At 30.3% G+C, this 26257-nt stretch overlaps 1 protein-coding gene across 1 annotated transcript in view; it reads right to left on the bottom strand.

Annotated features, from left to right (window-relative positions):
• Positions 1-552: 552 nt before the first annotated feature.
• Positions 553-26257, bottom strand: part of LOC143241100 (uncharacterized) — a 168162-nt gene continuing 142457 nt past the window's right edge. The window contains exons 28-39 of the mRNA XM_076484645.1: positions 22617-22895; positions 19547-19722; positions 15720-15963; positions 14094-14186; positions 12610-12681; positions 12295-12417; positions 9880-10119; positions 7586-7720; positions 5585-5731; positions 4766-5074; positions 4292-4578; positions 553-3015 (exon numbers count right to left, since the gene is read on the bottom strand). Coding sequence (XP_076340760.1) covers positions 2737-3015; positions 4292-4578; positions 4766-5074; positions 5585-5731; positions 7586-7720; positions 9880-10119; positions 12295-12417; positions 12610-12681; positions 14094-14186; positions 15720-15963; positions 19547-19722; positions 22617-22895 — 2384 coding nt within the window. The 3' untranslated portion in view covers positions 553-2736. The remainder of the gene's footprint in view (positions 3016-4291; positions 4579-4765; positions 5075-5584; positions 5732-7585; positions 7721-9879; positions 10120-12294; positions 12418-12609; positions 12682-14093; positions 14187-15719; positions 15964-19546; positions 19723-22616; positions 22896-26257) is intronic.

The raw sequence follows: 26257 nt of genomic DNA on the forward strand, positions 1-26257 counted from the left end.
ACATAAAGTACACAGTGAATTTTTTGTTTAGCCTGAGACTGGGACCAGCCACTGATTGTCTTTACCTTTCCAAGTCCACTGGATAATCCATTCATATTCACAAAACTTGACTTTAATGCATATAAATCCACACTTTCCAAGTTTAAATTTCAGTTTTATAAACTAATTCAGGCATGAATGAAAGATCTATCCTCATGTAAATTAGGAACTTGAATGAATCTTTAACTGATAAAAGATCAAGTAGTTATGTACTAGACTTGACTTTGAAATTAATGCATTCAGTTTTTAAATAATCTTTAATGGCTTAAGTGTGGAAATTTTTAACTCGTATGTTTATATAATTTATTAATGTTTAGATGTCATTAGCTTGCAGTCACAAGAAAAAAATTATAACTGGTTGGAAAAAAATTACACTTGTGATAATATTTTCAACTATAGTAATAATCTTACGTGGTGATTACAGAGAAAAAAAAATCAGGATGTGCTTTTGTTTTGAATGTATATTTTATGTTTTGTCATAAAGAATAAACTATTCTAAACAGATACCAATCATAAAATTAAAATGTTATTAAGACTTTTAATAAAGTTCTTCATACTCATGGAAGTTACACAATAACTAGGAAATCATGGCAGTAAAAACAAATCAAGTAATATGGCAGTGTTGTATACAATAACATTATAAGGTACTCTGAGAAAAATGCTATCAAAACAAAGTTTATATTACCTTAAATAAAATGTAGCTGTAGGACCTTGGAATGAACAGACTTTATATAATAAACAAATTTATTAATAATAGTAAGCATTATGTTAATACATGAACAAATTATTTTCATCTAGTCAACAGTAATATGATATTGGAAGAAATAAAGAATATGCCAAGTACAAAAAAGTTTTAAAAATAGTATCTCAGTATTTGCATGTGTGAAATTTATGGTTAAGGTCTGTAATAAAAATACTGAAAGTTTCTTCAATAATAAGACTACTATTGTATTCAGCTAACATGGTGTCTGTTTAGTATTAGTTGGGGAAAAAAAAGCAGGTATTCTGAAATTCAAATGAATATGATTCAAAATAAACAGATACTTTGATGTAAAGGCTCTAAAGATCATACTTTATACAGCACATACACAATGACTGTTGTCTTTGTATAAAATCTATGTTTTTGTTCTAAAACTAATACATAATAATGAAACACAGAAACCATTATACAAAATAGCATAAATGTTTTCTTTAAAATATCAACATATGTATGTTTAACACAAAAATTTTATGTACTACAAGTATTTGAAATGTTATTCATAATTACTTAAAAAAAACAACTTTACTCAAGTCCATAACAATAAGCACCATTGAATTTGATAAGAAGCACATAAAACATACAATCAAAATAAGCTCAAAATCTTAACATACATTCAATTATATTTCAAGAGTGTAAGAGCACTTTTATTTTCAACATTTAAAGACTTATGGTCTATAAGAAATCTGAAAAGAAATACAATTACACAATAACAATTGAAGTTTATCCAGAGTAAAGCCTGTTAAGTTCAGTACAAGAATGAAATTGAACCTTTGAGATATATGTAAAACAACAAAGTAAACAACTACTTTCTAGAATGAAACCATAGAATGTCTATTATAAATCAGCACTAACAACAAGAATCAATTTCACTCATTCTTTTTTCTCTTAGAAATATTTCCAAAGTTTTGTCCACAAGAAGTAAATTCTAAAAATTAAGGGTGGCTGTTATTTTCTTATAACTATTCTATAATGATCACAAGGAATCAGTAACACCAAGTTTAGCAAAGTATGTATGTCCAAGTCTCATAGTTGATGATAAAAAATCATAAACAAGCCTGTGATATGGCAGTATGATGAGCTACTTCAGCTAAGTATACTGATTTGCTACACTTAAAAAGGTTTATGATCTTTTTTTCCACGAGCTTTGTGCACACAGGTAAATTCATATTAACTAACTTTAAACTTCCTCAGAACTAAATGTTTGAGTACTATGGTAAAATGAGCTATGGTGTAGCTACCATTGGCTCACTTAACATTAGCCAAATGACATTTGTATGACTACCATAATAAATTTAATGTTATGTTGTCCTGTGTCAATTATTGCTTAATAAAATTAAAATTGATAACATGCGTTTTATATGCATATTATCAATAATTTATTAGAACTTGTTTTAACCAAGCCTTGAAGTCAACTGTAAATATAATTTGAGACCAGAACTACAACTGATTACTCAGTTTCACCCCTTTATCATTTATCTTTTGAGAGAGTAAATGTAAAACTTTGAAGTTATAACCATGCTATTCTTATTTTATAAGATTTAGGTAGACGTTATTTCATTACAATCTTTGTATTTTTTTTAATTAGGTGTAGGATTTGTTTAATAAAGAAAACTTTTTATTACAGAACAACATAAGTAACATATTAATATGTTCATTGAACAAAATCCAATAGTGAACAGTTTTTTTAATTATTGACTTGTTAAGAAATGATAAACTAGTATCAGGACCCCTAGAATACTGGAAAGACCTCATAAGTCCAATGGACTTCAAAACATTCAATATCAAATTCAATTCCTAAAAATATAGTACTTAAAACCCATTCTGGCCCATGCACATTTTAATTTTAAAAAATCTTTGACAAATGTTTCTCATAAAAATTGTTTGTAATTGTCAGAATCCTAACAACAAAAACAAAAAATCACCAGAAACTAAACTATTTATGAAAACTCTTGACTAATATGTGGTCTCTTTATACAAACTGCACACCTGCTAACTCGAGTTCTTAGATTTCCTGCTTTAAGAGTTTCACTCAGTGGTCTCTCAAATTGACTTTTTACATCAACAGTTGTCAACCAAAAGCTGAATTTATTAGCAAAATAATGGCAACTTCCCCGAGCTCCATTACATTCAATGAATGGAGTAGCCCGAAAATCTTCCAAACAACTTCCTGGACTAGAGAGTGATTGACCTCCTCCTTCTGCTCCGGCTGCTGTGTGCTGAAGAATAATCACGAAAAACTTTTATATTTACAAATAATTAACCACATAAATCTGTGTAAAAGTTAAGATTTACTTAAAACCCTGTGGATTTCATTTCAATCCATTTTACTTTTACTAAAACTACTCACATTCTAGGATCCTAAAATTTTAGGTTTCATTTCATAATTTTACATTTTTTTTTAGATTAGTGACAGTGAAACTAAGCTTAAAACTTTAACTCACAAGGTACATGAGACTTTCTAAACTACAGGGGTTGAAACATTGCAATTATTAAAACCTTAATTTATCTACTGCAAAAGTAACTGTTACTGTATTTATGAATTAATTATTCAGTTCAGTAGGCTCATCATTAAACAAAAAATCAGAAACATTTACATTGTCATTATTATTTTTTTTCCAAATTATCTTGAACAAAAACTAGTTGAAAATGAGTTACTTAAACATTAGTATTGTTGCAAATTACTTAATTGTCTACTCCTTTCCAATTAAACTTTTACTACGATTATCCATTAATTGCTGTAATATGATAATGGATACTTTAATGTTGAACTAATGGGTCTCTATAAAAATATGTTAAATGGCTTAATAGAAAAGTAAATGATGTATACTCTTGAGGCTTTGTAGGATTAGAAATATCTTAACAATGGATTATAGCAACAGAAATAGACTTAATGCTACTCATATTGAAAAGTAAATGTAGCCATACATTTTAAAACCTCAGCATAACTACATAACTGAAGCTATAACACTAAGCAGAGTTTACATAAATGTTTTGATATATTGATCGAGGTGAACAAGTGCTTTTAAGTAACAAACATAAAGTTAATTTGTACGGTTATTGTTATTTTAAGTTTCCAACAAAAATCAAGAACATTTTAAACACTATCAAAATGTATTTCAAACATTGTGCTAAAACCAAGCAAAGTCAGGCTTTAATGAAAACCATGATAATTAGGAATCAATCACTATAAAATATGATAAAATTAAAGCATTAAAATATTAAAGTGTTAAGCATTTTAAAACACCCAGTTTGGTATATTCATATTAAATATAGAATATGCTATTTGCAACAACTGTTGTAAAGTTCCACAAGAAACCTCTATCAATGTAATGTTTTTCAAAATTCAGTTTTAATACAAAGAGACAATGAACCCAAAACACTCAACTTGATATTACATTTAAAAGCAAATACATCTTTTGCTTTTATATAATCTTCATTTTTAATTGGAATTTGCAATGTTACTAATTGTACTATTAAACAAACTACACATACCATAGCAAAACTGTAGCCTATCCATAGGTTATACCAGCCTCGAGGACAATCTGGGACTTGAAGTGACTGACTATGGATAGCGATAACATTAGCTGGTGCTTCACAAACCACACAACGACTAATATACTGTCGAATAGCATTCTCTGAAACTGGCATCATAGGAATAGGAGCAGTTGTTGATAACCAGTAAGATTTGTCATTCCTACTTGCGTAATTGCAAACATTGTTGAAGTCACAGAAAAGGAATGGCATGGAACTGAAACGGGATAAACAGGAACCAGCATAACCTGAAAGATTTAATGTTGAATTAAAAATAATAAATATTTAAAAACAATTTTATAAAATTTGTTTTAAATATCCATTTTTATTTAAAGTTATATCCACTGATAGATCTACTGCTTAATATGGTTAATTGACTAACAAATGAATTACAGTGTTCACAACAATAACTAATGACATAGTTTTCTTACTTACCCAGATCCTGATTATGCGACTTTTCATTGCCTTCAATATACAATAGACTATATCCATCCCAAACTTTGGGCATACCCTGTGGACACTGAGGAACAATTGTAGATTGACTGTGTCTAACCAAAAGAAAACCCATCAGGTACTCTCCATATGCTTCCCCTGGTAGACCTGGGGGTCCTTGTGAACCTTTCTCACCTGGATAGCCTCGTACTCCTGGTAATCCTGGTAAACCAGGATTTCCTTTCATTCCTTCAGGTCCTGGAAAACCCCGAGGGCCTACAGGACCTGGTTGTCCAGGATTACCTTTCACTCCTATAAAACAAACCACAAGATACACATAATAGGCTGTTAACATTTTCTACCCATAGTGAATTTTCTTTAATTTTATTGATTACAGAAAGTTTAACTTCATATTTAGAATATAAATTTGAAAAGACCTAAGAAATTACATACCAGCTTGCTTAATATCATGTTTACAAAACATGTGTCTAGTATCATGACTTCAGAATTTTCAGCATTGCATAGGTTAAAAATATCAGATACCAGAAACAGATGGGTAATAAACTTGAGAAACTACATTTTATCAGGATGCAACCTAAAGTTTTTGATTTCATATTTGTTTTAAATTAAAAATTTTACACAAGATTGTAACTTATAAAAATGGTATATTAATAGAAAGTTAAAATACAAAGAAAAATTAAAATTATAACTGTAAAAATAAAATTCCACATCCTATTATTTTCTTATTCTCATGGTCTCCAGTAATAGTTGGAATGTTCACCTTGAATCTTAAAATTGAAAACCTTACAATTTATAACACACCTGGAATGCCTGGTCTTCCTGGTAATCCTCTTTCACCTTTCTGTCCAGGGGCACCTGGCAGGCCTCGCTCTCCCTTCGTTCCTTTAATAAGTTCAATTGCTTTTGCCATTCCCTTTGATCCTTTTGCACCTTTATCTCCTTTCAATCCTGTAATTAATCATTGATAGTTTATTGTCTCTTGAAACTACAAAATGATTTACCAATCAATATTTAGATGTACAAGTTAACTGTATAATTTTGTTTTTTTAGAAATTAAAAGAAATGTTTCAATATTTCTTTTTGCCACAACGCTATGTCTGATGATCCCATAACGACTATTTTATACGAGTGTAAAGTGCTCAAGAATAGATAGTTCTAACGAATTTCTTCAGTTTTTGAATCAATTTGTTTGGCTTGCAGTACACAAAAGCTTGAGAAGAATAAAATCTAAATTTCATAAGTGAGAGTGGTCAAATTCTACAAAAACAAGTTGAAAAACATAAAGGAGTGAACATGAGAGTGAGATTACAATTTTTTTTTTCTTTGTTTTTAAGTCAAGATGATGTATTCCTAAGCAACTTCTGAATGGTTTATAATCAAGCAATCAGCTCAGTTACTATGAGAAATGTCTTATGCTGTACAAGAACTTACCAAACAATTACCTGTCTATGCTATAAAGTTTTAATGTGCAAGGTTACTGCAAAACTTTACAAAAAGTGTTTGACTTATTTTTTACATTATAAACATTGAGCTCTTTTGTTGTTGATGTTGTTGCTTTGGGAAGGATGAACAGTCTTTACTTCTTCTGCTGTCCCTTCTATAGCAGCGAGCAGACTGTGGTGGTCTTTTCTGGGTGATTTGCACAACAGATGTTTTGGTCTTTCACTTCGATAAACTGGCTGTTACCAGGTTTGCAGAGGGTGTCTTAATCTGACCTGATGTAACTTTACTTAGTTTGACCTTTCTTGTAGGCAGTTCTCATCTTTCATCAGAGTATTAACATATGAATTAACATAAGATTAACATATGAATTAACATAAGATTAACATATGAATGTTGGGTTCACTTTCTACAGCCAGATTTAGCATTTCCAAATTACAAACTGCCAGTGACAGGAGCAAAGAGAAAGTATACACAGAGCAATGATAGGCTGAATAATTCTTTATCAGCCAATCAACCACTGTGTAAAAAATGAATATAAAAAGTACTTTATGGCAGTTGCAAATCTGGAAGAGACTGAGTTTCCCTTTAAGAGAACACACAAATATTTTGAAAGTTTCCTCCAAAATATTATACAAATTACAATAGCTACTGGAGATAAAAATATATCTTCAAGTTAGAGAAGGTTGTTACAGCTATACTTAAAACAAACACCTCAGAAACTACACAAGAATCTCAAAAATACTACAGTACATACCACATTGTTATGAACTACAAGATTCTTCCACATGATATGAGATTATATCATATGGTGCTCTTGTCATCAGAATAAACTTGATCATTCCATACTACACTACTGATGTATTAGCCACAATTTACATATAAATATATCTATTTGTGTGCTTACTATTTAATGCACTGTGATAAGCCAATGAACGTTGTCACTAGTTTATTTGAGCAATTTACATTCATTTGATTGTGGGTCATATATAGAGGAATGCAGTGTGATGACAGTTTTATTGTCAGTACTTTATTACTTTCTTTGAATGTGTAGAGATTGAATTGTGGGCAAGAACTTAATTATATGATACTTCTCTTTGGACTCAGAACTAATTAGATATGAGTGAAGTACATGTATTGTTTTCTTTCAGTAAATGTTAATTTAGAAAATGTTAGGTTCCATATGATAAAGTGTTCTTGTTTGTACAATAATATATGAGCTGCATTACGTATTACAGACAGAAAAAAGCGGAAGTCTGTGAAATGCAAAGTTTCTAATGCCTGAAATTGTTAAATACTTATATTAAGTTATTTCTCATAAGCACTAGAGAAATACTATAAATGTAATTGGATGACATGTACCAAGTGGGCCACGAGGACCAGGTTGTCCTGGAAGACCTCTTTCTCCATTCAACCCTGGTGGGCCAGGCTGTCCAGGAAATCCTCGTTCACCATTATCTCCTTTCTCTCCAGGTACACCTGGCAATCCATCCAAACCTAGTGAAACAATACAGCAATCTGAGCCAAACAGATACTTCAACAATTTCTGAAGCAAATACATTTTACTTATCAGTACTTCTAAATAGCTTTTAATCTTCTCAGTGATTTGTCTCCAAAGTAATTCAGGCACCATTTGTGTTTCAAAAAATATCTGTCAATTCTCAACATAATTTTAATTATTTGCACGTTATTTTGTTCTACAATCAGTACTTGCTAGATGGTACTGAACATGCAATTTATGCTGATTTCTATCAAAGTTATTCTGAATTATACATCAAACACTGGAGAAAAACATTTATTTTTCTTTACTGTAGTTTCACTGACACAATTTATATCATATATAAATCAGGATACGTAAAAACTATTAATTAAGTGTAATATTGTGCAAAAATATAACAACAGATAACAAAAGAACTTCTGTTTCATTTACGTATTTAGTTACAATAAAGTGAAATGAAAAACGTTAATTATTTTTAGCTCATTTCCACGAAAAGACTGGCACAAAAATAATTAATACTGTTTCATATTAAAAACTACATTTAAAAATAGCCAGGTTACTAGTACATCAATGTTAAAAGACATATTGTACAACAGGTTTAAAAATTATTATTATTATACATTAAGGATAATGAAACGAGTTTCATCTATCCATGACAGCCTTGAGACAATGTTTCAAACTTCTGAAACAAATCTTCATCAAGTAAGTTTTAATGTAAAAAGGTCATGGATATGTTTAATGGTGGAACAAATAACTAGCTGTAGGTGAGAAAAAGCCAAATGTTAAATCAAAGCATGTGTGCAATTACTGCATGCTAAAGACTTAAACTGTTAAAAATGACTGGAGAAGAGGGTATTATGTTGGAGGATTTTTTGTTTATTGACTGTATTAGCGGAATAATGACATCAGATTACTAATTTTCATATATTGGTCTCTGTTAAGTCTTCAATGGGTCATGTGAACACTGAAGTTTCTTTTATTTGTTTTTTTTATTATTTTCCAATCTGGGAATAAAAATAAAACTCAATTCAAACACATGGCCTGACACTAACAACATTTTCAGCTACTGTGAAGATATTGGTCTTTTTTAAATTTAGTTTGGTTCTTACATTCATTGATTCAGGCCTGCAGATATCTACCGGTCTCTTCATCAGTGATCAAATTATCATATTTTGGTATATTTATGTATTAATTTTATTTTTCATCGTGAAACCTTTGGAATTTCTGATGTTGACAAGTTTCTTTATAAGGTTGAAACTGGATTTTAAAAAAGTGAAGAAATTCTATTAGAAAAGAATGCCTCTACATTTGTGGCTGAGCACAGGAATGTACAGAAGGACAACTGTGTCAGTGGTTTTTGTGATATTTGACATCTTGCATGGAAGTTTCAGCTTTTAGATAATTATTAAATTTATCTGAATATTCATTGATTGAGAAGATAGCAGACAAGTGGATAAGTTCATATTGGAGATAGTTGAACTTTCAAAGGCTTTCAGTTTGGTTTTGTAAGGTGTGAATGAAATATTGGGAATGAGAAGACTTGAAATAAGAAAAAAATGTGATAACTTATATCTAGGACATCTAAGAATGAGAATTATTTACTGATTCTAGTTTCCATTGTGAAAATAATACTTAAATGTTGCAAATTCTATAGAAAGAGGAGGTTCTTGAGCAAGTTTGATTTAGTTCTTATAAACAAATGTGTAAATTAATATAAATAATCCACATTCAGAGCATGCAAGTGCAGATGCATATGTCATTCAACTTGTCCATGATAAATATCACCTAAATCTGAGAAAATGACAGATCCCACTGCTATGTCTTCTCTTTGTTCTGAAAAATTATAATCAAAACTGAACTAAAACTGATTTGGTACAGAGGATGAAAATAATGAGAATGATGACATGTGATACACACATTACTTTTCACTAATTACTATATGTAGGATTATGGATTTCAATACAGTATTTCCTAGCTTTCTAAATGGATGTTGGATATTAATGATACCTTACGTATAAATATTAATAGAGTAAAGAGAAAACATTGAAAAGCTGTATTGCAATGGCTTGCATAAAAGCATTACCAAATTCACTGTCTTTTGCACATTATTACAACACAAACTGAAAATGGTATAATACATCTGGAAAATAATTTTAACCTGGTCTTCCTGAAACTCCAGGTAAGCCAGGGGGTCCTGGAAAGCCTTCAATTCCTTTAGCTCCTTTCTGTCCTGGTAATCCAGGAAAACCTGTGCTTCCTTTAGGGCCTGGAAATCCTGTTCCTGGCAGTCCTGGTGTTCCTGATGGGCCAGGGTCTCCCTTTGGACCTGGAGGACCCACATATCCAGGTTCTCCAGTTTCTCCCCGCTGTCCTGGTAGGCCAGGTCGACCTGGCTCTCCTGCAAAACAAATATATATATAAATGTACATAAAGTTCACAAATTATAAGTGACATCTTTATTAAAAAACTCTTAAGGGTGTTCTATTTTGTGCCTTTTTGAAGAATTAATAAATTAATACATTTTTATGTTAATTTTACACTTTAAATACTCCAGTATTTTAAAAATCTGTATTTAGTTAAAAAATGTATCAGTGAACCAATAAAAATCTTGATTATCATTTACAAAATTAGTTTGAAAACTATCTTTACTTCTCTGAAATTGGAAAAAAAAGATATGTGTAATATAATTGATAATTATTTGAATATTTCTTAGTTTCCCATTGAAATAATGTTTAGTGTAACAATACAACACTATGGTAAAATATTAGTAAAGTAATAAAGCATAAAAAAATAACACTAGATAAATCAAATATTCATATAATTACATTCTGCAAGTGAATGAAAGTATTCACCATCACATGACTTAATATCTAACTTAAGTCAGTTATATGGACACTGTTGAGTACCATTTCTCAGGTCTTCTCAGAGCATGAGGATTGTCTGAATACACATAGCCTTACAAAACAATGCAGTAACAAGAAATTTCAGGGACTGAAATCCAAAGAAGGAGCAAAACCCTCCTTCGTAGCACCATAGAAATCTGTATTAAACTCTGTGGAATTTAAGCATGTCAGTAAGCATATCTAGAACAATTACTGTCACTTTGAGTCTGGTCACCGTTTTGATGGAATCATGTTCATGAGAGATTTAAATCCATAAATGTTTTAAAAGGTATTCTTCATTAACCTTTTCAAAATATTTCTAAAAGTTCACAGTATTTTCAAAGAAAACTGGTTCAGCAGTTTTAATTTACAAGAAAGTGTACCATACAATTACATGCCACAAGTGTTAAGAGCATTCCAAGAGGGCACATGGTTATTTGTTTGGCCAAAAACTTGTTCTGGTGATTGACTTAACCATTCATATGAAAATAAGATTGAGAAGGAAACTATGTTTTCTACTAATATAATGGTTTTCTTCAATTTCAGCAGAATATATCTGCACAAACTGTAGCTGAATGATTTCATTGTTTTCACTCAACTTGTGATTTGCACCTGGAGTTTGTATGAACAGATTATGATGTTAAAGTAGTAGTCTTCCATACTGTGCCAGAAGAAATGCTGAGTTCCTGTGATGCACATCACACAATTCTGTGGTCTCCAGTCTACTAATATTTCCTGAGAACAATTTGTTTTTGTGTATGAGCAGTTAAAGGACCACATGAGTGACTCTTTTTGCTGACCTTTAACATTATGTTCAATAATATTAATGATTAATATGTAAACTCATTCCCTAGAAGATACATCTCTGGCCATAAAGTGCCATCAGCTGTATCTCTATGCATTAAGATGTGACATGTTTAGCTCAATGAATATTTTTCTGTTCCATTGTGAACATCATTATATTATCTGCCTGTAACAAAAATAAACATACAAAATCTCTCTAAAATGATCAAATTTGAAGAGAAGAATATTCCATCATGAATGTTTCAAATGTGTTAATGATTGTTTATAATGTAGATTGGATGATCAATGTTTGTACCAAATGGTGTCAGTAAACACTGTTCACTGTGTATCAACACTCTTAACTAATTTAAACGTTATATGATAAACATTTCTAATAGTCTAAAAAAGTGTCTAGCTTATTCATACGTTCATTTTATTAAAATGAAAACAAAGACTTTAAAATTGCATAGAACCATAAAAACCAAAAAAGAGCAATAAATATTCCATTTTTTAAGCATAATTCTATTCTGAAACTTGTTTTCTTTAATTATTATGTTTTCATTGGTACATCAAAATCTTGTACACTTCAACGTTTATGGAAAGATATGTTAGACAGAAGGCAGCTAGCTAACAACACCATCCAGATATTCTGAATTGTGTGGTTTCACCATTACCCTTACAAGGTACCCAAGGCCATGAAATGTGAAGTAATGTTTTTTTCTTTTGGTGGATTAGGATGCAAAGAACAGATCCTTGGATCCATAGTCCTGACAATAAATACTGTCCATGCTCAGCTACTGTAATCAGATACATATATAAAGTGTTACTTTTTAAAAAGAAACTGCAATTAGTATTTTGTACACAAACATTCAAGTCAAATATGTTATTATAAAGATTAAGAAACCCACCTTTTTTTCCATCAGTTCCAGGAAGTCCATCTAGACCTGGTTTACCTGGAATTCCTGGCTCACCTCGATAGGAATGGCCTGGCTCACCTGGTGGTCCTCTGGGACCTATAGGTCCTGGTTCCCCTGTATACACATATTATATGGTTATAAAGTTACAGATCAATTCATCTTAAGATGGAGAATTATGTATTAAATTTTGAAAGAAGAAAGCATATTTACATTTCTAGGCTGTAAATTAGTCCAACTGTAATTGGCAATAACATGCACATGGAGTTTATTCCTATCATCCATAAAATTTTATAAAAAAAAGCTTACCTGGTAATCCTGCAGGTCCGTCTTTCCCAGTACGTCCATCTAATCCTCTTGGGCCAATATCTCCTTTTTCACCTTTGAAATAACAACAAAATGTTATTATAAAATAAATTGTATTTTTCAATTTTATTCACTTAAACTCAAAGTGAGATATATAAATAAATCATGATCCAATACTATAAACTGCATCAACTGTATATACAAGATAAAATATGTAATATATTACAATGATGGTACTTTTTATACAAATGAAAACTGGTTTCTAGTGTGATATTAAAAACTAAAGGAATGGAGAACTTCCATCTGGAAATGAGGAAACAGAGTTTGAGTTCACCAGATAAGGCTTCTAGTTATATTTCCCTGTCAACCATTTTGTACCACAAACAACTGGAGAATTAAACAGGCATTCTTGCTGTTCACATTTGTCTAGACTTCTATGTGACCAGACTGTCAAAAGAGCAACTAAAAAACAGTCGTTTTCATCCACTAAATGGATTACAAGCATGCAGGAATTTAGAATATGATAGTTTTCTTACTGCAAAAGGCCTGCTGCAAAACTATGTTCTAGGTTTACTCTTAAATGCACAGTTGTAATGCAAAGCATAATAGATTGCCATATCATGGTGAGACTTTAAATATTTTTAATATAATGTAATTATTCCTCTGTAATATAATACTGCATAATGAAAATAAATCAAGTTTAAATAACCCAGGCTACAAAGTGGGAAATATATAACCCAGCCTTTGGAGGTGATTTTATGAGCAAACAGAAACTAAAACTTAAACGAACAGTACAATACAAGCATTTAAAATTATTTTGACAAGATAAAAACATTAATAAGATCACATTTACATTGCAAATAAACAGCAAATTTCAGTGTACATTTTAAATGCTTTAGGTAGCACTTGTTTTATCTTGTAAAGCTTTAAAGTTAAAATTTCATGAACAATATTACAAAATATAAATTTTAAACAAAAAATGGGACTAATTTAAAGTTTAATACATTATTATACTAACTTAAAATGATGGATACGTGAGCTTTTGGTATGGATTAGTTAATATTTAATTCGAGATTTCTGAACTTCTTTTACCTGTTACAACAATATAAATTTCTTGTTCAAAAATAGATATGGCTGTCAGTCATGCTTCTACTTAGTAATCAAAATAAATACAAACTTTTAAAGATATCTATACAGCTTAAAAATATAATCTTATGACTAAAGAGAAAAAAAGAGAGTGCTTTATATTACCCTTATACATCTGTCATAAGAAATCTTAATAATTCCAACCATGGAAATGTAGGTTTATATATACAAATTTTCAAGCATGTATAATAAAAATTAGCTATTAAAGGCATTAATGGCTTTTTTTACTCATGCTTGTTTAAGAAATTTAAAAGTGAGAAAAATAACTAATGAATTTATTGGATTTTCAATAAGAGTATATCTCTTACAGTTTAAAACTAGTTATAAGAATGAATTCATACCAGGAAACCCAGGAGGTCCATTAATTCCTCTGTCTCCTTTTTTACCTTCTGGTCCAGGAGGACCCCTGTCACCTTTTCCTCCAAATGCTTGCCCTTACAAAGTAAAAATCAAACATGCAATCTAAGTTGTATTACTGAATTTGACACTGGGGTCTTGGACTGTTTACCATCAAAAATGATAATTGTTTGTTATATATGATGGCATAATTAACAATCAATGAATATATTTTTTTTTAGAAATTGCTAATTAAAATACATGTAAAAATAAATATAAACATAATACTTTTGTTACTATCTTTCTGGACAATAAATTTTTGCAGAACTTTCAAAAAATATGTTCAACTGGCAGTGGTTTCCTACTTTAGCTTTATCATCATGATTGAGATGTAATCTAAATTTTGTATAAACTATAATACACTGGAAAACTTAATGTGTACTTACTTCCAAGCATAAAATATTATATATATATATCTTTTTATAAAATATACCTACTTATATTCTTATTTAAACATCATACTTTAGATGAAAATCAGAAACATGAATTGTGAAAATATTCCCATGAATTAAGTGTTATAAAATCACACCTATAAACTACCCCAGAGAATCTCTCATTTACATTAACTGCATGTAAGATAGAAAAGAAGAATTTACAGATTTTATGAAAAAACTTTCCATACATTTTTATAAAGGACCATATACAGTTGCCACAAAAATCTGTTCCAATCCCATCTTTAACATGAAGAATGATAAGTCACAGAGAAAACTACGAACAGCTAGAGGTACATTAAATATAGAATATGAGTATATAGTGAAATGACTTTGAAACTATGTCAGAATGAAAAGGTTTAATATGGGAAGTATTAACAACCCAGTCAACTTTGGACAAATTTAGGTTTGGTAATGAAAGAAATCTAATATGGTTGACAGTTTCAAAAAACTTATAATTCTTCTCACCCGCTCACTCGTTGCTGTGGTAACACATTATTTTATTGCACAGCACCATATGACATAGCAGACAAAATGGATGTGATTCTACAAAGAAAAACCTGCTAGAAAGTACGGTATATAGTGAACATACCCACATGCTAAAAGAATGATGGTGAAATGCTTACCTGATAAAAACTGGCAGTATATCTACCTTATTATATACCCCATGTGCGACTATGTTACAGGATCACATTTACATTCTTGATCTGACATCCCTCCGTTAATCAGTCTCATTTTTCTAATAGTGTATGTCATTTTGTGTCCAAGAGTGCTACGTGTTTTAATATGTTGTGCTGCCTTAAAAATAGATGAGTTGTCTTATATGTCTTCAAAAAATATCTATCCTATGAGACCTCTGTTCTTAATGTAATTATATATTACCAAACCTCAGTCCTTTCTGATATAGTTTGTTTTGGGTGCAAACAGTGTCAAAAATTGATTAGATAATACAAAATTTTTTTATTGATATAATATCAGTTAATAAGACATTTATTAGTGTGTCCCAATTCCAAAGTGATGCATCATTAGTAATAATTTATTTCTATTTGCCACTTTTTGCATTTAATACGATAGTGATGCTGATTTCTATTGCAACTGTAAATGATCTTTTTCTAAATGTTACAATCAACAATTCCTTACCTGGAAACCCACGAGGCCCTTTTTCTCCTTTATTGCCTTTTAAGCCATACAATCCAGGAACACCATCTCTACCTGGTGGTCCCGTATCACCTTTTGGTCCAATTAAACCAGGTATACCAGGTGGTCCTCGAATTCCTTTTGGTCCAGGGAACCCTGGTAAACCAACATCACCAGGTTTTCCAGGGGGACCTGGAGGCCCATCAATTCCAGGTAGCCCTGGAAGTCCTCTTATCCCAGGCTTTCCCTGTTTAAAAACATTTTAAAAGCTTACAAAAGAGAAATAAAATATCTATTATACTGTTATACAAATCTACATAAGTGAGAAACAACTGACAAGTAACTGACTTAACCAAAATGGTACTTACACTATTTTTCAAACATAATTTTGTTTTCAGGAAAAAAAAACTTGCATGTCAGTAATACTTTTACAAACATTAGAAATTTCAATTATATTTTATTTGCATAATGAAATCAGATATTTTGTCAATGCTGCTTCGCTAAGATAATTTTTTCCCCCAAATCGAATACAGTTACAACAGCTTTTTTTCTCTTAATTAATTAGATCCACGTATATTTTCACAGATACTTTCTAGTAACACAATCAACTTTAAGTTAGACAATACGCAATGAGATTCTTGAATGACCTGAAAATAAGTGAAGTTTTTATGTGGTGTTTGGCAGCATGTATATACATACTGCAACTATGCAAAAAAATAAACGATATGAACATTAACTTAAAGTATTATTAGATTACAAAGATTCTTTGTTTAGAGAGTAAAATAATTTGTAATTGTCAACACAACAAATTATGATGGCAGCTCATTTTCAGTTTTCTTTAGAATCCAAATGTGGAAATTTTTTTTACAGTAACAAATAGCCTTTCATCAGAAAATTTACTAAGGTCACTGACACTTCAATACCTAATGCTCATAACATTACTCTGAATTGTGTACTAATGTATATACATCCAATTGATAGAAATGTAACAAATAAACAGATTGGCCGATACAAAAAATGTGAAACTTCTGTGCTTAAAAATGCAAAAAAGCTTCTGGTTACCTTAAAAAAATTGGCAAGTATACATTGTTTAAATTCATATCTAATTACTTTTACCTTTCACAAAATTATTAAAGGTATTACATCTGGATAAATATAAAATGATAGAAACCTTGTAACTCTAGCATTTTTAAAAGACAGACCTTTCAAAAGTGTTTAGGTTACAGGGTTTTTATCATTTCTGACATCATATCATACTATACTGGAATTCTTGCTTGCATGATACTGGAAAAGCTTTTTTATTACACAATCTGAAACCCCCAATTTTACAAAATTTTTATTATAGATTTGCAATGGGTTTACAGTTTTCCCATTTCATTTCCTGTTACGGAGAACTTTACTTTTCTCTATTCTCAGGTTACAGATATGAAGTCATAAATATGTCTCACACAGATCTGATGCACTGGTGCCATATATATAAATATAATAATACTGTCTGTTGCATGTCCATTTAAATACTTTGCAGGATGTGGATATACAAGTGTTTTTGCAGCTTTTTTTTTACCAAATTTGACATGAAGGTTGGATTCACAAGGAGATACATGCAAACTTACAGTTTCACACTTTCTGTTTTGTTGTTTTTATGTGTTTTTTTTAAATTATATATATATATAAGAACAACTTTATGTTCTAAGATAACCTTTCATTAATCATGAATTTAAATAACTTCCATCCAGAGTACCCCAGCTAGTCTATGTTAATGCAATAGCATGGTTTATATTGAATGCTACAAATGTTGACCAATAAGGGAAAAAAAACAAAAAAACTGGTGTGGTGATGATGCATATCCTTCAAAACTGTCGATACAAAATCTAAACTTTCTTTACCAAAAGACAAGTCAAATGCATCGTAGCTTTTATCTTCCATATATAAAAATTGAAAAGCATTTGTGTACAAGTAACAACCTGTTAAGGTTGTTACACTGAATACTAACAGGGCTTTCAACTTAAGTACCCTTGCTTTTTGCTAAAGAGCAGCAAAACAAAATTTTACTATAGCCATATTAGACAAGAAGAAGAATATGTTGTGAAATGCTACCCAGAGAGTTGAAAGTTGGTCTCATATTATTATAGCAATGACTGTTTTTAAATCTGACAATTTCAAGTTAGATAGTCATGATATCAATATATTAAGTAAACAAATTGATGTAAATATTGAAGTTTTAAGAAAAAATAAAATAAATAATAAAATAAAAATTGCAGATAACTTCAAATATGAAGAGAAAAAGTTTCTGTTCCACATTTTAGAAGCATGATTTTGATTCAATTAACCTAATATTAATAAAAACCTGATCAAAAGGAAGCTTTTTAGAGTAGAACTGAAAAATAATTTTTAATTTATTGAAGTCAATTATATATAACAAATTTTTTAAAAAAGTACATTTTTTTCCTAAATCCATACACAAAATTATAAAAATTTGGCTCCTGGCCTCATTATCAATATAATATTTTGGAAGATATTACCAGTTCAGGAAATATATGTTTATACCAAACCATCAATTTGAATGTGAGATATTTTTCATAAATGTAAAAATCAACAAAATGAATAGTAATAAACAGTAGCAATTAAAATTATTCCAAACATTATAACCAATAGCATGAATGAATCCAGCTTTACAACAACAACAAAAATGAGAGAGAGAGCAGGTAGTTACTTTAAAAACTTACAAAAATCAACTGTACTTAAAAAACAAACAAACTAATTACTTGTATAGAGAATTATGCTATAGGTTTCTCAAAACATTATATAAGCATGAGTTACTGTCTCAAATAATCACAAGCAACAAATAAAAACAAACTTCTCAACACCAACCAAGAAATTTTCATCAGTTTGACAGCAAAACCCAATTGTCTGACAAATTTTAGCGTTTTAGACAACTGTAAAAACCTACTTTTTATGAATGCATAATGTAACAAAATGAATGAATAATATAAAAAATTGCTAAAAATATTGTGAAATAGAACAATTAAATTTATCAAAGTAAAGCAAAGGTAAGATAGAGAATTTATTACAAGCAGCACATCTAAACAAGTTGTGAAATGTCAAAGCTACATACATGGTCAAGTTTAAATGGATCTTACACTGCATATACAATCAAATTAACTTGTATAAAATATATAGTACCTATTTTCATTTCATAACTTCCATTCTTGTTACTTCATATTAAAGCTGAATCATGCAAAAAATTATCAGGTATTAAAATATTTTTACTTCTATAATTTAATTACACCTTTGGACAAACAGTTCGTATTGGTTCTGAATGCTACCAATTAAATAACAATATTTCTGTTTGGAATTTGTGAATATTTCAAAATGGGTTAAGCTGTATGTTGCTTGTTACTGTGCCAAGATAAAACAAGTTATTTAGTCTATAGAAATACACGTTTAAATATGTCATTAAAAACATTTTAATCAGATGAGAGTTTCTTTTCACATTGCCAGTCACTGTGGGTGGCCATAAAAATAATTTTCTACTATACAAAAAGTCATGAATGTAATTACAATTATATTTAGGAATATTACTTGTTATTATTTAGTATTTCAAGTAAGACAAACACTGAAAAAACTCAAGTAACAGTGAAACAAACTTTAGTTATATAAAAAGTGTAGAAATACTTGTCTTAATCAAAATCATCTTTAATATGTAGAGTCAAACATACTATTGGTGTAAACTTGCTTTGTAGTCACTACAAGAAAAAAATCTTGATGTCTTTGATTACTAGAAACTTGTCAAAATAAAGAAAAACTCATAAAAATTATATATTTCTTACTTCATAACCTCTGTCACCTGGCATGCCTGGTAATCCTGGCTCACCCTTTTGACCGTCAAATCCTCGAATCCCAGGAGGCCCCCTAGGGCCTCTGTCTCCCTTTGATCCACGAGGTCCAGGCAGTCCTACTCCTTGTGGACCTTGATCACCTTTCTGACCAGGTAATCCATCAAGTCCTTTTGGCAAGATAAAAAGTAAATATTTATCTTGTTCTAATTATCAATATTTAAGTCAAACCCAAAATTCTGAAAAACAATAAGAAAAAAATTAAATTTTACTCAAGAAAAGGTATTGTCTATAATGGGTTTTAAGATATAAAGAATATAGTATTGTGCAAGCATCACTATTTAAAAAAATTATTAATAGAAAATGACAATGAAAAAATTAAAACTGATCAAACTGTTTTTCAATAATCAAAAGGAATAACTTGTCATAAGTGAAAAATTGCTTCACTTAAACATATGACTAAAGTACCAAGAAAAATATAATTTGAAAGTACAATGTTACCAGCTGTACAAATTTAGAAACAAGGGATCATGAAATCTTTGTCCATTTACCACCTTCTTGCCTTCACAGCATAAAGTTTTGTGGTTTTATTATTTATATAAATAATATTAAAAAATAAAAAATCTTGGATAGTATTATTTGTTGTGATGAATTATAAATATTTCTTTTTCTAGCATTAAAAACCCAGTTTTACATAAATAATAAACAGAACCATTAATGAAATTTGAGAAAAATATCTGTTTCAAATGCTTTTGTATGATTAGTAATTAGAACATAAACTTCAGGTTCTAAAAAAAAATTATCAACAAAACAAACCATAACTATAGATCAATATTAATTACATGTAGACAAACAGCAACAAATGGATTTCAAAGCACTTCCTTGTATTTAGGTTTTTATAATAAACTTAGAGATATTTTCCATATGTCTGATAATTGTTTCAGAGTATTATCCTATGTTTCCTATGCTAAACTATTTTGTTATCTTATTCGAGTCTTAACATCCTTTCCCATAGGTTTCTAGCAAAACGTTAACATTTTTTGTGTTTGCTCTATAAGACACTTTTCAAAATTTTACAGTTGTTTTAAAGCATTTTAACACAGAAATAGCAGTCTTAAAGTTAACATTTTTCCTTACCTGAAAACACATTTCTGATACATACTCACTTCTACACACAGTTTTATATTCAACACATATCTACCTTAGTGAGTTGGAATGCCACTAACTTTGAGGTAAATCCCAATTCGCATCACAAAATGTTTCATCAGTTGTGCTACTGCATAATGAAGTAATCATGTAACTCAAATTCTCCATCAATAGGAGAGCAACTCACCCCCATGCACAATAGTAACTGGTATGTACTCGCTCTAAAGAACATTATTCTTTGATGAGACAAAGAATACAAAGGTGAAGTGGATGGGATAGGTGAAAATATAAGTGAGTGGGTGAGTATCCATGAAATATACATTTTAAGGTGAGAAGAAGTCACACATCTCTATACAAAGTTTTACTGGTGCAAAGCTTTACCTATATGAGCTCCCTTCAGTAGATGTCCAAAGAAAAGCATGGAAAATAACACCTGATGATAGGGGCTCTCTAGGAATCTTTGGAAAGATCTTTTATTGGAGATAGTGCATTGGGTGACCATGAAATCCTATTATGAAAACAAAGCAAGCATGGGATAGGAAAGTTGGCAGAACATACCACTGGTGCTGGATTTTTCCATGACAGTCCATGAAATAGGTACTGTCTAGATTGGACAAAAAAATAAATGTATAAACTTTGATGAGAAATTCTTATGTGGTACTGTGAAACATCTCATATCTAGGTTGACACATATGGAACCACAGCAATCGGTACAAGCACATCACCTTATCCTAGTTCGATGCAAATTTGGGGAAGTATACACTGGGAAGTACAACTAGTTGCCCGACAAAAGGACATCAAAAGAATTCATCTCAAAGAGAGCAGGATGACAAAAAAATGTTGACCTAAGGTGTATGACAAGTAAAATACTAAATATGTCAGATATCAAGAAATGTGAAAAGTATGCAAGCATGAGAAAGTAAAGACTGAATTGGAGAGTGAGGAGAGAGATATAAAAGTGCACTAGAAGAGAGTGCAAAAAGCAACCATATAAGAGACCCTAAACAGTGATAATAGGAGGAAGAAACAAGCCAAGATAAAGAGATAGAACAAAATATGGAAATCCAACAGAGGTTAAGAGGAAATGGGAAGAGCAAGCTGAATAAAGGGGCAACAACTTATCAACAGAAAGTGAGGCCAACAGAATAACAAGAAATAGGTACCCAAAGAATCATACATGAAATATAATCACTGACAGGATGAGTGGTGAACTAAATTATCAGTAGAGGGAAAATCAGAAGAAAGAGGAAAACATGGAATCTAAAGTGGAGAGGTAAGAAGAAGAAATATCTAGACCAGGAAAGAGCAAAATCAAGAAAGGGGAAAAATAAAACCTAAGAAGGTACTTAGGAAAAAATTTTAATAGCGGTACAAGTCATCCAGAAAATGTAAATATCACAGTTAACAGCTGTGTAATGAAAAAGATATATATAAGAGGAAGGAAAAGAAATAGAAAAGAGGAAAATAACCTCATCCAACAAGTCTCAACATAAGGGGTAAAAGTATGGAGAAATAAAGCAGAAGTGGAAAAGGCTCAACTGAGGAGATAAAGCTACAGAATCCATCAGAACATCAAGAAGTGCCAGAATTAAAAGGTAGAATAAGGGAAAAGAATACAAAACTATAAAAAGGAAAAAAAACATGCACACAAAAAGTAAAAATTGGGAAATATAAGTGAAAGAGAAGGTAAGAGATACAAAACTCCATGATAATGGCCCATTCAGGTATAAACATAAACAAAATATAAGTAAACAAAAAAACATTAAAGTTTCTATTAATTATTCTTACCTTGATTACTTATTTATAAATTTATAAGAAAAAATATATTACAAAAATAAATATATTTACACCTATACGTATACATATACATATATATTTTCCAATCAATTAATTAAAATATATTTTTCTATTAACATACCATCTCTCCCTGGAACTCCAGGTGATCCCATAATACCAGGTAATCCAGGTTCCCCCTTTTCACCCTTTCTTGCAACTAAACTTGGTTCACCTTTAGATCCAGGTGGTCCAGGATATCCAGGAATTCCTTTAGGTCCTATAAATCCCCTTGGTCCTTCAGGTCCAGGTAATCCATCAAAGCCCCTCTCACCTTTATCTCCTTTTGCTCCAGGTAATCCACTTCTTCCAGGTGGTCCTGGAACACCAGGTGAACCTGGCAACCCTGGCTCTCCTTTGGAACCTAGAGGAATGGTTCAAAAGCAAACCAAACATTAATTATTCTTCCATTAATCAAAATTTTTATCCATAAGTCCTCAGACAAAAAGTACGTAGGAACTGAAATATGTAACATATATTACAAGCACTCAATATTACTGCAAAACATAGGCATGACAGAAGGTGTAAAGTTGAAATGGACGTCGAAATGTCAAAGACAGAAGAAAAATAGTGTCCTTCTCAAATTCAATACTCCTCACCCCACATGGAGTTATATCTATAACTTAAATTAGTCAATTACTTATTGATTCATTGTATTTGAGGCCAAATAATTGCAACCTCAAATTATTAAATTATGTGATAAAAAAAGAAAATAAACACTATGAATAACTTTTTTTCTCATTGTATTATTTAGAGGTTTAGACATTTAAGGTGTATAATAGAAGGTTTAGAACTAAGAAAACTGGTCAAAGCTGATGTATCCCTGATAATTTTTAATTTATTTCTTCCATTTTTTAAAGGACTCTTAGGAGTAATTTGGAAGGCATGAGGTGAAAATATCTGTTGACAATATTGATTGAGGAAAAGAAGAAAAAGCAAATTTATCACTTTCATGTGAGTGGTTTTTGCAATAAGCTGCTGAAATTAGAAGATTTGTCGATAGTGAGAATATTAGACATCATTAGTATTGCAAGTCTTGCTAAAATTAAGATTTTCTTTTTTCTTGTTTTTAGAATACTTTAAAATAAATCATATCAATAAGAGAAGAATATGGATAATTTTATTTGTAAGAAGTTAGATTAAAATTACACAAGTACCTGGTTTAAGGTTCCTTAAAAGAAAAAGAAATAAAAGACTTGTTAGTATTTACTGTGGGACACGTAATCAAATTATTGAGACTCATAGGAATATGTACAAGGAAATTAGTTATATTATGAAAAAAGCAACAAATCTTATCATAGGAAATGTGATTAGGTTAGTTGTTGTAGTTTCTGTTTTTATAAGAAACTGAAAATGTCTTGTAAATAGAGATTTTTTTCATTAAACATGTGAAAAATTCTAAAAAGAAAGATAATATTTCTTTATTCTGATTACCAAGGCACAGTTAGAAGTATGATTGTGTAAGTGCCATTAGTAATCAAATCACTGTTTTTACCCAGTGTAGAGTTAACAGTAAATTCAAAACTCTTAGAAGAGATGGCTTTCAAAAACTGCAAGCTATATTGAGAAAAACAGACAGATCAATAAAATAATTTAACTTTTAATATAATAAAAATTTCTAGCTTTTAGAAATAAACAAAAAATAAGAAAGCAAATATAAAGACTAAAATGAATTATTAAAGTTATTTAGCACAAACTTGATATGAGGGGTTTTATAATTATCCTAAATGTGAAAATATATATTTATATATTTGTTTTATATATGCAATACAATATAAAGTACAATAACTAGGAGGTTTGTAAAAATGTTCCATTGTGCATGTTTATTGCTAAAGAACAAATTAAGAATAAATATTTTTACTAAATATGTTTTAATTTAAATGATTTAATATAATTTTTGTACGTCTTTAAATTGTTGACTTGTTTGTTTATCAGCATAAACAAAATATATAATAATTTTAATTAAAATTGAGAAAAATTAACCAGAAACCACATACAAGTGTGAACACATGTATATACATGCGTTTTACAGAAAAATTACTTTTATGCAAGTTTTACTTGTTTTACTTTTACATATTATATAAACAATCAAATGACATATGTAACATATAGTCTGTTTAAAACATGTAGCAAAGCACTGCTACATAGAACTTTTAAATGTCAGCATCTGTTATGTACAGTTAGTTGACATGAAACAATTATTGGCAGTAGAACTGCTGGTATGAGTGTCTTAAATATTCTGAGCCTTTTTAATCATACCTAAATCCAATGTAGCTACTGTATTTAATGTGTTGATGAAAAAAAAAGATGACCACCGAATCTGAGAACACAAAATATCAGTCTGTTCACTTCGTAGTTTAATTAAATTTGAAAATGTGTTGTTGTTTGTTGAACTTCACATAAAGCAACTTCAGGATATTTGCACTAGTTGTCTCTAATGTTGAAGTTACACACTAAATCAATTGCAGGTGGTCAACAACATCCAATGCCATCTCTTGAGCTATTCTTTATCAATTCATAGTGGAATTGATCGCTATATTACAATGCCCCAAAAGCTGAAAGAATGAATATATTCAATGAAAGGTTTCAATCCCACCAGCAGATTGCAAATCAGACATCCTAACCACTAGACCATATCAAATAAATGTGTTGTGAAATAAAGCCATCATTCAGAAACATATAGAGAATTCAGTTGTAGATTGGCACATTCATACTGCTCATCTTCATGTTGGTGGATTTTACAAACAATATAAATTAATGAAAAAGTTCCTCAGTAAAATTAATAATGCAAGATATCAACTATTAACAGTGCTTTGAGGATTAAACCAGGATACAGAAAAATGAAAAAAAACTTGAGCCTAATATTGATGATTTACTTTGGATGGATTGATTATAAACTGGATGATGCTATGAATATGACTCTTACCCAAACTACAAATAGTGATGGAGTAATACTCTTTAAGACCTGTTCCATCTCAATTGAATTTGGCTTATTGGTAGAAGTTAGTGAAGCTATGAAAGTTGTATTGTAAAAATCTCATACAATGTTGCACTGGTTTGAAACTCTGTGGGGAAGGACCAAACCTACTTCACTTCAGTTTCAGCTGTGAATGTTGTGTTATTAAAATCACAAACAATGTTGCACTGTTTATAATGTACTGTTGTAATTCTGTGGTGAAAAAAATTATATCTATTTTAGTTTATTAGTGTAACATTCACACAACATGCTGTACACAACAAGGTTTTAAAACAACTAGCATCTTGAATGTATTATATTTCCATTTGAACACACAGTATTATAAGAGAAATTGATAGAGCACGAACTTGCACTACATTTGAAGGTGATTTGTAGGAATTCTGGTGGTCTATACCATTAGAAGAGCACCAATCTTAAAATGGTGCATTAGAAACAGAATTCAGCTTTGAGAAAGACCTTTTCTTGTTATATTATTGATTGTTTCCTATTGTTAATATAAAGTTTTGCCACATATGTTTATTGTTATCATGTTAGTAAGAGTGATGAGATTTTACACAAGCACTTTGAATATATCAAATTTAAGAAATATCAGATGGCAAGTGTTTTAGCAAATAAAAACTTTTGTTGTGTTTTAGTGAAAGTAAACTAGAAAATTTATGTATTTATTTCACAATAAATTTTGGTCATTTAAGCTAAATGCACTTCCCACTGGGTCATAACAAACAACTGTTCTCTTTATAACATGATGT

This window comes from Tachypleus tridentatus, chromosome 13 (genome assembly GCF_004210375.1).
Source record: "Tachypleus tridentatus isolate NWPU-2018 chromosome 13, ASM421037v1, whole genome shotgun sequence".
NCBI lineage: Eukaryota > Metazoa > Arthropoda > Merostomata > Xiphosura > Limulidae > Tachypleus > Tachypleus tridentatus.